This window comes from Pungitius pungitius, chromosome 1 (assembly GCF_949316345.1).
Source record: "Pungitius pungitius chromosome 1, fPunPun2.1, whole genome shotgun sequence".
In the NCBI taxonomy this organism is placed as follows: domain Eukaryota; kingdom Metazoa; phylum Chordata; class Actinopteri; order Perciformes; family Gasterosteidae; genus Pungitius; species Pungitius pungitius.
This window is the reverse complement of record NC_084900.1, coordinates 26,567,869-26,581,763: the sequence shown is the minus strand read 5'-3', so window position 1 is coordinate 26,581,763 and position 13,895 is coordinate 26,567,869. Positions and strand designations below refer to the sequence as shown.

At 41.5% G+C, this 13,895-nt stretch overlaps 1 protein-coding gene across 9 annotated transcripts in view; it reads left to right on the top strand.

Annotated features, from left to right (window-relative positions):
- Positions 1-13,895, top strand: part of ubr4 (ubiquitin protein ligase E3 component n-recognin 4) — a 46,703-nt gene that overhangs the window by 8,403 nt on the left and 24,405 nt on the right. For 7 of the 9 annotated variants that reach the window (XM_062563867.1, XM_062563848.1, XM_062563853.1 and 4 more), the window contains 29 exons: positions 2,162-2,349; positions 2,503-2,659; positions 2,834-2,919; positions 3,041-3,210; positions 3,647-3,926; positions 4,221-4,353; positions 4,858-4,937; positions 5,040-5,168; positions 5,434-5,616; positions 5,902-6,024; positions 6,135-6,364; positions 6,592-6,710; positions 6,796-6,893; positions 7,658-7,815; positions 7,910-8,116; positions 8,257-8,358; positions 8,441-8,541; positions 8,890-9,277; positions 9,524-9,587; positions 9,748-9,939; positions 10,117-10,187; positions 10,474-10,666; positions 11,272-11,505; positions 11,687-11,857; positions 11,947-12,129; positions 12,469-12,627; positions 12,877-13,029; positions 13,231-13,458; positions 13,651-13,808. In XM_062563867.1, coding sequence (XP_062419851.1) covers positions 2,162-2,349; positions 2,503-2,659; positions 2,834-2,919; positions 3,041-3,210; positions 3,647-3,926; positions 4,221-4,353; positions 4,858-4,937; positions 5,040-5,168; positions 5,434-5,616; positions 5,902-6,024; positions 6,135-6,364; positions 6,592-6,710; positions 6,796-6,893; positions 7,658-7,815; positions 7,910-8,116; positions 8,257-8,358; positions 8,441-8,541; positions 8,890-9,277; positions 9,524-9,587; positions 9,748-9,939; positions 10,117-10,187; positions 10,474-10,666; positions 11,272-11,505; positions 11,687-11,857; positions 11,947-12,129; positions 12,469-12,627; positions 12,877-13,029; positions 13,231-13,458; positions 13,651-13,808 — 4,738 coding nt within the window. The remainder of the gene's footprint in view (positions 1-2,161; positions 2,350-2,502; positions 2,660-2,833; positions 2,920-3,040; positions 3,211-3,646; positions 3,927-4,220; positions 4,354-4,857; positions 4,938-5,039; positions 5,169-5,433; positions 5,617-5,901; positions 6,025-6,134; positions 6,365-6,591; positions 6,711-6,795; positions 6,894-7,657; positions 7,816-7,909; positions 8,117-8,256; positions 8,359-8,440; positions 8,542-8,889; positions 9,278-9,523; positions 9,588-9,747; positions 9,940-10,116; positions 10,188-10,473; positions 10,667-11,271; positions 11,506-11,686; positions 11,858-11,946; positions 12,130-12,468; positions 12,628-12,876; positions 13,030-13,230; positions 13,459-13,650; positions 13,809-13,895) is intronic. The other 2 variants (XM_062563868.1, XM_062563863.1) reach the window with 1 other exon arrangement.

The following is a 13,895-nucleotide window of genomic DNA, read 5'->3' as shown; positions in this document are numbered from 1 at the left end:
TAGAACTGGGTAAATGATCGAAGTCGCTGATACAAGCATTCATTTGAACTGCAAAACTTAATTTTGTTCCTCCGAGTATGATGGAGCGAGGTGTTTCATGAGTTGTGTTTTAAAAACAAAACTACAACAAACCCCCATTTGTAATCTAGTCATTTTTTTATCCAAACTTGTAGTAAATGTTTAATAGTCCGATACTAAGGTAAATTTAGTAAATAAAACAAAATCTGATACTGTGGTAAATACCCCAAAGCCCTTTCTCATTTGCTCATTGACCACCACATTCTTCTGACTTGTCATTGCATTACTTTTCACACGTTGGAAAATAAATGTAGGCCCCATGTCAAAACAGTGGTATTTTTCTTGAACACAATAAATTGAAGTTTTGCTCGTTGACTATGGGCTTAAACACACTGCTACGTCTTGCTGTCACCAGAACGTTTTCAGTTTTGTATGTTGCATGCAGATGTAAAAATTGACTTAAAGGGCTGATAACACTGGTTGTTGATTATTTCTGTTTTGAATTCTGTAGATGCCTCAAGGGCGTAAATCTGCTTTTACATGTTTTTATAGACCAATGTTGCTCAAATAAATTAAAATGATTCATAGCTAACCACATAGGCAGCTGTGTGGGCTACCATTCAGAATAGGGGCGAGAGTTCAGTCAGTTGGGTAAAAACTGCAAAAACGGATGCTTTAGAAAAAAAGACCCAACATTTTAGAAAAGCTAAAACAAGGAAACAAGACATCTTTTTATACATGTTTAAGTGTACGTAAACTTTTAACCGCAACTATTGATGGTTTTTTCTTCAAAGCAATGGATTTAGACGGATACAAAAGGACTTCTCTTTTCATGAGCTAGAGGTACTTAATAATCCATTAATCAGATCTGCAGAGGTGTGTTCCTCTCGGATAACGAGAGGAGCAGAGCCACCATCTTAGTTGTGGCCCAAGTCTTCAAAAGCCCACTTTCAAATTAATTATTTCCTGTTTCCTGTGGGAGGTTATTAAGTTTGCCATGATGAAACTTTCCATAGGTAGGAGTTGGGCTAAAGGTGGATGGAACTTTTTGTGGCGGCGAACAAAGAAAAACTGTTAAACATCCAAAGAGGGAAGCACTCAGACCTTTTTGGGCCTCAAAGGTTTAGTGTCTTTGACATGAGACAATTGTTTAATAATTAAATAATTCTTTCTTCATTTGCATCAGTTCAGTGATTTTAAAATATTCGCTGAAATTGGATAACTATAGAACTTTGTCATTAGACTTGGCTAATATAGTATTATGGCACCAACCTTCTATTTATTCATTAGATACGTGAATTTTGCAAAATTTAGCCATATATTATTCTAAAAATATATTTCTATTGGAAATATCTGACTGACGAATGTTGCTGTTACATAAAACGTTAAATATAACTGATGCATGTGACCTGTTTATTGTAAAGGTGCTTTCTGCCTCATGGTAATATTAATAATGCAGATACTGCGCAGCTTCCATTTGTCTAAATACACGTTTTGCATGTGTCAATCTGAATAGTATTGTCTGTCTCATCATTGCCAATAGCATGTTTAAATATGTCTGTGCATACACACATACTTCAAGGCAGCTATTAATTACCTCAATATTGCATGAAAAACACTCATTTTATTAGAAGTTATTGATTCCAGTCCAATGTCCACAATTCTGGGATTCTGTTCTGATCCACACGCATCAGAAAACCTTTAGTTCCCATAATAATCAGTGTCTTGAGGAAGGATATTTGCTTTGCAAGCGTGGGACAGTTTAAAAAGCGTTTTTAGTTTTTCAGCAAGTAAGGTAGGAACCGCTACAGCATGAGCCATGCCATTGGTTCTCTGCCAGATGTAATGGCAAATATAAAATATATCTAAGGAGATTGTCCCAATCGTCCGTGAAATCAATTGAAAGGGAGCAAAACCTTCAGAAGCAAAAGTTGTTTTCTTAACGTGGATATTAACAGGTCTATATGTTCCCTCTTTTCTGCCCCCTTTGGCTCATGTCTACCGCCTTCACAGTGTCATAGGTGTCACGAAGTTGAAGCTTTTTACATTTTGTGTTTTGATCACATCACTACCACTCCAAGTATCTTGTAAGTTTTGGGACCTTTCTCACTCACAGAAATACAAATAAATGATTTGTCCGCAGATGATGACAGTGAACCCATCTTGGGGCTTTGGTTTGAAGAGACCATTTCTCCCACCAAAGACAAAGTCGCTCCCCCACCCCCTCCACCCCCCCCACCCCTGGAGACCTCTCCCAGACTGAAGAGCCCCAGCAAGCAGAATCCAAGTGAGAACGGCAACATTTTAGCTGGACGTAAAGACCCAGAACTGGTGAGCACTGATTTCTATGAACCTGACAACATAAAGCAGACTACTGCAGCATTAAGTCCATTGTTCATGACATTTGTATTCATGTATACAGCGTATAACGTTTTTTTTTGGTAAAAGTATGCCAGCAACTCATTTTTTGTTTTGTTCCTAAAGTTCCTCAGTTTAGCCTCCAGCATTTTGAACTTCCTCACCACCTCAATGCTCAAGTCCAGGAACAACTTCATCCGCAACTATTTGAGCGTGTCTCTCACAGAGCAGCACATGGCTACACTAGCCAGCATCATCAAAGACGTGGACAAAGATGTCAAAGGTACACCAGAAGAAGAAAAAATAAGCCTGTATATCATGACAATGACCCCCACATCCGCCCCCCCCCCCCCCTCTTGATTTCCCTTGTATGTCTTTGTAGCTAATGATTGGTTTAGCCTGTAATTAGTAGAAAGCAAAGCATGCTGCCACCATTAATGCATTTTGTTCTCCTCAGGCTCCTCCGATGATGCGTTTTCTTTAGCTCTGTATCATTTCAACCACACAATGGTAACATCCGATCTGCCATCTCCAGCCCTGCAGGTAAGATGCATGTGTTACTAATGCCAGTTTCGAATCTGTGATAAACTCATTAATAACCCTATTATTTATGAATTGTATATTCACTGTTAAATACTTATTATTGTTCTCTTGTTGTTTCTAGAGCACACTTCTTCAGCAGTTAGGGGTCGCACCCTTTTCCGAGGGTCCTTGGCCTATGTACATTCACCCTCAGTCGTTATCAGTGCTCTCCAGACTTCTCCTCATATGGCAGCACAAAGCTAGCCTGCAAGGAGAGCCAGATGTACCCGAGTGTATGAAAGTCTGGGAAAGGTATGACAACCAATGATCTCAGTTCTCTTCTGGTTCTTATGTCCAATACTCTGCTTTACATCTTTCCATCATGCTGTTATCATGCTGTAAATTATTTGGGTCAGCTGTTTCTGAAAAGCCGTGTGGGCACTTGATTACAAAAAGCACTGCGACCACTTGCAGAGCCTTTGCAAATGCTGTGAATATGTAATTTACTGGTTAAAGCACCTTCACTACGGAAAGCATCTTCCCCGTATTAGAGGGGGCTCACAGGAAATACTCTGCTTCACTTTGTCATCTGAAAAGGTTGGTGAACAAAGCGGAAACTCCTTTTACAGCGCTGTGGTTTGTAAAGCTTTGGCAATAGATGTAAAAACATGTAACAGCTTACTTTATTGCAACAGGTTGGTTGAACCTATTTCTCCTCTCTGCTCCGTTTCCCTCCCTGTTCTTACAGATTTCTGGGAACATTGAAGCAGCACACCATCCAATGTTCTGTGCAGGGAGAAGACGACCTAAATGTAGAGCACCTCCAGCTCCTACTGCTCCTTTTCCACAATCTGTCAGAACGCGGTCGGCGGTCAGTCCTGACCCAGGTCACCCAAGCCATCACAGAAGTGGCGCAGAGCAAAGACTCTCAGCTGAAGGCAGTGCCTCTCAACCTGGCTCGCCTCTGTCTTGTGTTTGACTACCTGCTGCGCCACTACTCCAAGCCACCGCTGTACCTTTTTGAACAGGTTAACCTTATTTTTGATTGTCTTCTCCTGATGAATAACATATTGTGTAGATCTATCAATTTGATATTATCCAGAGAAACCATAAATAGCCTGTCCTTAATATGACAAACCACTCATTGGAGTAAGAATCCGTCACGCATTTTTACTTACTTTTATTTGATTGCCCATCTATCGAGCCCCAAAAAGTGGTAGTGAATGAATAGTCTTTATTCCATTGGCGACTCTTTGAATTAATGTGACTATTTGTGTAGCAATGGAAATTGAGCTTCTCTTTACGATGAACCTTATTTATAGGTGCAGTACAACCTTCTAACGCCACCATCCACTGGGCAGAGTTCTGTTCAGGACGGTGGCAAGCGCAGCGGCATCCCACTGTACTACGGATTCAAAGAGGTGGAGGAGAACTGGGCCAAACACTGTTCAGCCGGTAAGACCACTGATTGAAATGTACTTTTTATTGTATTTTTTTCCACCCACTGGCAAGAGCATAAAATAGTGTTTTTACATGTGCTTGTTCCTGTGCCATTATGTAGAACTACAACAGTGTTGTTTTGTGGTCGGTAAAAGACTGACGACGATGTCTTAAACATTCTTTCCAATCGCCAGAAGGGGGCGACTGACTGCCAAAATAAGTTGCATTGTTTAGCCTTCAATTGATTTATTAAACTCCGGAAACATTGTCAAGTGTCAGTTTTAAGTCTTCTAAAACACAGCATGTTGGTAATTGTCTGGTCTTGGACTCAATAAGTGTTTACAAGTTAAGTGTCTCAAAGATGTCTTTTTCACCAAATGCGAAGATGGCCTCGTGTATTTGATGTAGTCTGGGTTCTTGTGTGTTATCTGTGACGAAAATGTGGCTATGGTGGTAGTAGATGAGAAAATAACCTGTTCTTTTTTTCTTTTCTTTTTCTCATATTTGAACTTTTCTTAGATTCAAATGTTCAGCCCAAATTCTACTGCGTTCTGTCCCCTGAAGCATCTGAAGATGATATCAGCAGACTGGACAGCAAGGTGAGACACATTTATATACATATAGATGGATGGATGGATAGACAGTTTAGTTGCATTAAAACGTTTAATTAAAACAATACCTGTGTTATTCTTTCCTGGTAGGTCTTTCCAAAGCTGTTCAATGGAGCAGTTAAATATGATGATCTGTATGCGTGGCTCATCTCACTCCTGGTTGCAGGCGCTCAGTTTGACACAGCAAGAAGACAGGAGAGCAAGACAATCACTCCTACGGTGAGAACACAGCATGAGTGGGACTTCTCTTCGCGGCTCCTCCTTCATTTATCATTCACTAAAATATTTGAAAATGTGCGGTTGCTCACCTCTGTGACTAAGACTGGTTTTCTATGATCTATGCCTCAATCAAAAGCCTTGCCCAGTTGTTTGATTTAAAAAGTGTTGTATTGTGAAGCATTACCAATGAAGTGCAAGTTTCAATCAGTATTAATTTAATAGACTTGAGCCCTGACAGTGGATGTTTCTTTTTCAACATAAACAGGAGGCTTGCTCCCTTCAGTATTACTTTCTGATACTGTGGAGAATCCTGGGGGTTTTACCACCATCCAAAGCCTACATGGAGCAGCTGAAGTCTGGCTGCAGCGACCCCAGTGAGAGTGACATCCTGCACACGCTGCGATGGTCCTCACGTCTCCGTGTGTCTACCTACGCAAACTGGATCAAGGTCTGTTGATACTTGATAGTGCCAACATGGTAGATGCCAAAGCTAATGAATGACTTTAAAATATTACATTTACCTATTCTCTATAGTAGTATATTTTTGATTATTTTACTAATGTCAACCTCCTCACAAATCTGTTGAAATATAGCTCTGCCAATTAGCATGATGATTGACTTTTGGATTTTCTATTTACATAATATAACGTACATTGTCCATAATGTGTTATCTATATTATTATAAATTCCTGGTTTATTCTAATCTATAATGAATCCATGTCATCAATGACAGGAGCATTTGGTGAAGCAGGGAATGACGGCAGATCAAGCAGCCTCTCTAGTGGAGATGACCGCTGCCAAGTGTAGCACCGGTAAATATGATGTGGACCTAGCAGAGGAGTACATCGCCAGACAGGTAATGTGTACAACCTAACACTGGTTGATTTTGTATCCATTATTTTTGTTTTTTGCATAATAAAGTTCAAAGCATTGCTCTCACTTTTTGCCAACTTGGTTCTGTTGCAGATTTCCACCTTCTCCGGTGTAGACCCAAACGCCATCCTTCCTCTGGATCAGTTACCCTCTCTGCAGGCCATCTATACACTGGATGCAGTCATCTCAAAAGTGCAGGTTTCTCTGGATGAACATCTGTCCAAGGTTGCTATTGAAACCGACACCAACAAGACATCTGATATCACAAAGAACCTTCTGCCTGCCACGCTGCAGCTCACTGACATTTACACGGCCTTCACAAGGTGAGAAAGCACTTTGCTTAGAGATGAACATGACATGCTCAACTAGGTCACATAATAAAGCCAGAAGGAATACAATGATAAGATTGAAACAACCGCTTATGTTTTTGATTAAGCAGATGAATAACTGAAACGGAGCACTCACTGTAATACATATATTAACCTTAACTTTAAGGCTTAAAGAACAATCGGCTAGCTATATATAATTTACATGACGTTGTCATGACCAGGTCTTACTTGCTGATGAACATCCCAGAGGAAGGAGAGAACAAGCTCACAAATGCCAAGCTTCAAGGTTATGCAGCAGTTCTGTCCATTGGCTCAACGCGCTGCAAGGCCAATCAGCTGGGTATGTGAAAGAATTACTATAGAACAGTTTTTAAACATACATTCACCTTTCTGTACATTAACTGTTTTATAATGAAACTCCTCAGGTCATAGTATCATGCAGAACTTGCCATCGGCTGTACAGACAATATGTGAGACTTGGAACGGCATCCACACAAATGAATTCCCCAACATCGGCTCATGGGTACGTGAGAGAGAATTGTTGAATGTGGTTCAGTGCGACTGTAAGCTCATTATGTAGGAGAGTAGGCCATCTTGTCACTATATAGTTTTCATAATTGCCTTTTCTTGTACCAGTGGGTGATTGTTTTACAATGTAACTGTACGGTGTGGGTTGGTCGGGCTCCGGACAGAGGCACTTGACACCAGGGTGGCGAGTTTTAAATATGTTTTTATTTGACTGGTTCTGCTCCATAAAACGCGCCAGCATCCAGCTCGCTCGTACTCCCTCTCCTGCTCGCCCGCCTCACTGCGTTTTAAGTAGGGAGGACACACACATGTCAATCATCAGTCAATTGTTCCCACCTGGCACTGTTCCCCGAGCCACTCCCCCTCTCTCCCCCCTGCAGCCGAGCTGAAACCACGCCCGCCACCACAGTAACATTTTCAGAGATTGGTCACTGGGAGGGCATAACTGCCGATTACTGATCATGTAAAACGTAATGTCACACTGTGATGGTGAATGGTAAACTCCATGCTGAAACAAGAGGGGTGGGGTGGACAATGTGCACATCACGGATCAAAATTGTTCCGTTAGACTGCAATTAAATGAAATACATTTTAATTTATGTATCTTTTCCAAACCAATGTATACATCCAATATATTTAGTTAACAATGAATTATTGCAGGTATTAAAATATCAACATATGACTCAACAATGTTCAGTCATTTATAATTTTAACAGCACCTGAAACTAACCGCATTGTGATTTGTTGTTTTTTCCTCAGCGAAATGCATACGCCAATGATACCATTCCATCAGAGAGCTACATCAGCGCTATCCAAGCAGCTCACCTGGGCACATTGAGTTGTCAGTCCCTGCCTCTGGCCTCCTCTCTCAAACACATCTTACTATCTTTGGTCCGCCTCATCGGCGACCTCATTGTGTAAGTGTTTGTCAAATCAGAGTCATTTAACGTATTACAAGAAGTACTTGAGAAGCAAACTTAATTCAATATTGCTGCATGTTTGTCTCCTCAGCACAGAGGAGCTGAATCCTTCGCAGGTTGTGCGCTCTTTGCTGCCCCTCCTGCTGGAGAGCAGCACAGAGAGTGTCGCGGAGATTAGCAACACCTCACTGGAGCGCATTCTCGGCCCATCAGAGTCCGACCCGTTCCTAGCCCGCATCTATGAGCGTTTGGTGACCGGGTGTTACAACATCATTGCTAATCACTCAGACCCAGACAGGTATGCAATGTTTAACATGAGGATTAAACCATCTCTTTATTTACGTGAGTGATGTGCTTGCTTAACCCGTGCCCCACTGTGGAGCTTTGAGCCTCTTATATTAAGTCTTCTTTTTACAACCTTCTTTGATCCTCTTTTAGTGGTTTGGATGAGTCTGTCCTTGAAGAATGCCTTCAGTACCTTGAAAGGCAGCTTGAGAGCAGTCAAGTCCGCAAAGCCATGGAAGAGTTCTTTTCATTCAGGTATCTGCTCAACTGGGGAGACAGGCTGAATTGATACATATTTATACTGCTACCTCACATATTCTGTGCTGCTTTTTTCCAGCGGTGAGCTTGTCCAGATTATGATGGCGACAGCCAATGAGAACCTATCAGCAAAGTTCTGCAACAGAGTGCTGAAATTCTTTACCAAGCTTTTCCAGCTCAGTAAGTTTACCGTTCATTTCAATCAAGAAAGGCTTTCACAAGGTAAAGGAATGCTTCAAATGAATTTATTCATACGAAGTAATGTCTCACAATGTGTAATGGAAAAATATTTTAGTGCTGTTTTTAAAGGACACATCTGGAGGCACAGTAACACGCCTCCCCGTCAGAGAGGGGGTTAAGACAAAAATACTTAAAAGGGGCTTTTAGACACCGTTTAATGTTCTAACAAGCACTTTGTTTAAAGCATTCTGAAGCCTTGTTAGAAATCCCATCAGGAATCTTGAAAGCTTCAAATACATGAGATTTTTAAACTAAGCCTAACTCTCCCGGTGATTCTGTTCATCGTAGCGGAGAAGAGCCCGAACCCCAGCTTGCTGTGTCTGTGTGGCACCTTGGCCCAGCTGGCCTGCGTGGAGCCCTCCCGTCTGCAGTCCTGGCTGACGCGCATGACGGCCACTCCGCCGAAAGACTCAGAGCAGATGGAAATTGTGCAGGAAAATCGACAGCTGCTGCAGGTGCTCACCACTCACATTGTGCGTGACAACAGCCAGGTGGGCGAAGGGGTGTGCACCGTCCTCCTCAGCACACTCATTCCCATGGCAACAGACATGCTGGCCAATGGTGATGGAACTGGCTTCCCTGAGCTCATGGTCATCATGGCCACACTTGCCAGTGCTGGTCAGGGGGCCGGTCATCTGCAACTGCACAGGGCAGCTATCGATTGGCTGACCAGATGGTAAGAAATCCTTTTCAATGACAATGTTGCCAGATTAGATATCACCAGAAAGAAATGCTTGTTAAAATGTTTAAGGATTTAAAGTTTACTTGGTATTGAGCGTCCTAATCCCTTATATACAATCTTACATTTCTGAATACTGATATATATATATATATATATATATATATATATATATATATATATATATATATATATTATAATAATAATAATAATTGTATTATTGTGCAATTTTTTTCTCTACAGCAAAAAGTATTTAACACAGAAGAATGTTGTGGAAAAAGTGAGCACAAACCTATCCCAAGGAAAGGTAAGTTTGAATATTCATCATTATATTTCACCAGTTTGAAGAAGCGCCTTATTTGGACTACATCCAAATATAATTCCATTCAAAACGGCATCCTGTGTAATAAGCCCTTACCAAAAGGAAACCATTGACTAATTGAAGTGCACGTGTTCCTTGATTTCAGCACGCCAGTATGCTGGAATGCTCGTGCCACATCATCTCTTACCTGGCTGATGTGATGAATGCCTTGCGCCAAAGCAGTGGTCAAGGCACCTCAGCAATGCTAGTAGATGGAGAGGAGAAAGCCATGGAAGTGGACTCTGACTGGGTGGAGGAACTCGCCGTAGAGGAGGATGATTCCCAAGCTGAGGACTCAGTGAGATCTCATCCACTTATATTTCCCCTTCATGTCTGTCCTCTTGAAACTTGACACTATTAATTGGTGTTAATAGTAGTGTTAAACTATTTATTTTTCTAGATGCCAGGACTTCTGTGTGGTGTAACTGGAACAACACATCTTAACATGTGTGTTGCGGTTGTTGTTGTTTTACAGGATGAAGACTCACTTTGCAACAAACTCTGCACCTTCACCATTACTCAAAAAGAGTTCATGAACCAGCACTGGTAAGGAAAAGTTCATTGCTCCCTGTGTCTTTGTTTTTTCTTTTGTTCTTTAAATAATGATCAGGTTAAGGGGGTTTCAGTCGGTCATGGGACCGTCTTTTAAAAGATGGTTATTTAAGAACCTACATACAATAAATTGACATTAATACATTAAATACAAGTTGATTGAATGATTTTTTTGGTTGCTTATAGTAAGGCCGACCACAGACGTTCACTGAGTAAGGCTTTCTGTAAGGCATCTATCCATTAGATTTAGAGTGTTTGCCTGTTCCTTTTCATTCTGCAGGTACCACTGTCACACCTGCAAGATGGTGGATGGGGTAGGTGTGTGCACAGTGTGCGCAAAGGTCTGTCACAAAGACCATGAGATCTCCTATGCCAAATATGGCTCTTTCTTCTGTGACTGCGGGGCCAAAGAGGATGGCAGCTGCCAGGTGAGACCGAATACCTCAGGTCATCATGGGAAGAGAACAACAGCGGTAACTTTGGCTTACAAGTCATTCCAACATTGATTTCCATTCAATCATTTCATTTGCTCAGTGTTATAGCTAGCCCACACATGTGGCCAGATAGAAGGATATATATATATAATATATTAGTAATGTTTGTCAACATTTTTTTAACTGAAAAGGCCAGCTTTCCTAGTTAATCTTAGAATAATGCAGTTTTGAATATGCATGAGATGATGAGAAACCCATTACTTACATTTTTACCTACAGTGTGTTTTGTCATTGTGTCAATTTTGTTATGCATTAGCTTAAATTAGTATTGTTCTAGGAGATAACAAAGGGAATTGGCATGCAGATAATTCCAAATCTTAAAACCGTTCAGGAAACTTGTCAATCAAGGATTATGTTTTGTAGTTTAGTAAGCTTCCAACCACCACTATATGAGAGTTTTCTATATACTCCATTTTGTGAAGGAGCTAGCAAAGTAAAATCTAAAGCAGCATATCCTAATTGTAGAGAAGTAAAACAAAATATGTATAGTATCTTGTTGTATTTGATGTGCTTCCAGTATGCGCATTCAAATATCAACAATGTGGCTATTCTCACTGCTCCACGTTGTGTTATGCCGTCTGCAGGCCCTGGTCAAACGGAGCCCCAGCAGCGGCATGGGCTCCACCATGAAAGAGTCTTCTGCGTTCCAGAGTGAGCTGCGTATGCCCGACAGTGCTCTCCGCCACCAGAACTCCTCACCCTCTGACAAGGGTAAGGTCACAATCTGTGATGGAAAACCTGGAGATGAAGACCGGCCTAAGAAGAGCAGTGTGTGCAAGAGCATTGAGGGCTGCCAGGAAGAGTTGGTAACACAAGTGGTGAGAGAAAGTAAAATCTATCAACAAGTCAGTGTGTCTCCCTGTCATCTGATTTTTGCTCAAGTCAGTGTGTCTCCCTGTCATCTGATTTTTGCTCAAGACTCAAATTACTACAAACGTCCAACACTTTTGTCATAGTTATTTTATATTTCAAGCTGTTGGCCCTCTTTCTCCACAACAGATGGGATCGTCCACTGCAGCAGTCATACTGGAAATGCTCATGTTTCTGATGGAGGCCATCCAGACCAACTTCCAGCAGGCGTCCGCAGTGGGAAGCAGCAGCAGGGCTCAGCAAGCACTCAATGAGCTGCATACTCAGGACAAAGCTGTGGAGATGACTGACCAATTAATGGTATGAATATCTTTTTCATTTGAAAAACGTTTTGTTCCTTAAATTTCTGTTGATCTCATCATGAATCCCATTGTATATGAATTTCTCAGGTGCCCACCCTTGGCTCTCAGGAAGGGGCTTTCGAGAATGTGAGGATGAACTACAGTGGCGACCAGGGACAAACTATACGCCAACTGATCAGTGCACATGTCTTGCGTCGTGTTGCCATGTGTGTCCTGTCGTCCCCTCATGGGCGCCGCCAGCACCTTGCAGTCAGCCATGAAAAGGGAAAGGTAAACTTTAATAACCAGTGGGCTGAAACCTGTAATAATATCATTATAAAATAAGAACCAAAAAAAAGCTTGATTGGACAATTTTTTTTAGATCATTCTTTGAAATCCCAGATTTTTGGTTGGGGTTTTTGGCTACCAAACAATGTTATGCTTTTCTAATGATGGATGGTTCAATTACTTTTTAATGGAATTCAGATGCTGACCTTTTTGATTATCAAATAATTCCATTCACTAAAAACGATTGCTGTTGACCTACTATTATACTCATTTTTAAATATGAATCCAAATAATGTATTTAACGCAGTTTATTTCCAATGTTTTTTTTCTCCCTCTTCACAGATAACAGTTCTGCAGCTGTCTACTCTCCTGAAGCAGGCAGACTCGAGCAAGAGAAAGCTGACACTGACCCGTCTGGCCTCGGCTCCAGTCCCCTTCACTGTCCTCAGTCTCACAGGCAACCCTTGTAATGAAGATTACCTGGCTGTGTGCGGCCTCAAGGTCAGATGGCCAGCTTTTTTTGTCTGTGTTTTCTAATCCCATAGAGATAACAATATAGACATTAAGCTTTTTAATGAAGACCACAACAAGGTTTCCCCAAATCATAATCCTGGAAGAATTCAGATCAGATGTTCATGCTAATGTTATTCAAGTAGCTTCTAGAAGTACTTATTTTTATTGAATTTGTGTAAAGGACATTTTCATTTGACTGTAATGTTTTTGTCGTGCTTTCATTTTTTCCCCCCCAAGGACTGCCATGTACTGACTTTCAGCAGCACGGGCTCTGTGTCAGACCATCTGGTGTTGCACCCTCAACTGGCGACTGGCAACTTTATCATCAAAGCTATTTGGTTACCTGGCTCACAGACTGAACTTGCAATCATCACTGCTGACTTTGTCAAAGTATGTATCAAGAGAATAGACACTTTGTGTTTACCTTTGGATCTTAGTATTGATCTATTACTGGTGATCTGATTGAGATGATCTGGTGATTTGGGAAGCCGGTGTTCAGAGAGGAGATACGTGACGCTGATTATTCTGTTTTTTGCAGGGTAAGGAAACCCTTAATAATGGAAAAATGCATGTGTCTCTTTTGCCAAACAGATTTATGACTTATCAGTGGATGCTTTGAGTCCCATGTACTACTTCCTGCTCCCGAGTTCCAAGATCCGCGATGCCTCCTTCCTGTTCAATGAAGAGGGGAAGAACATCATAGTCATCATGTCTTCAGCAGGTTACATGTACACTCAGCTCATGGACGAATCCAGCAGTGCCCAACATGGCCCTTTCTATGTCACCAATGTCCTGGAGATAAACCACGAAGACTTGAAGGTAACCCGGACGTATACTTAAACTGTCAGATTGTTCCCACAAAAATGTGCAATGTCGTAAAACAGTGCATTGATATTTTGGAACTGTCGATTGATTACATTTTCAGAGAGCTTTGAATCAGTGTGTGGGGTCTCTGGACACCGCTGAATGGAAGAAACAATGTTTGAACAAATTCTTTCTGTGTGACTCCAGGAAAGCAACGGGCAGGTAGCCGGCGGAGGTGTGTCCGTCTATTACTCCCATGTGCTCCAGATGCTTTTCTTCAGCTACAGCCAGGGAAAGTCCTTTGCTGCTACAATAAGCCGCAGCACCACCGAGGTGCAGAGGCTCTTCACCATCAATGTCAAAGGGTATGATGCTTTCGCGAAATATATACAGTTTCTTCACTGGCAACTGCTACAGCACCGGGGGTTGCAAATGTAACGAGTACCAGGGCA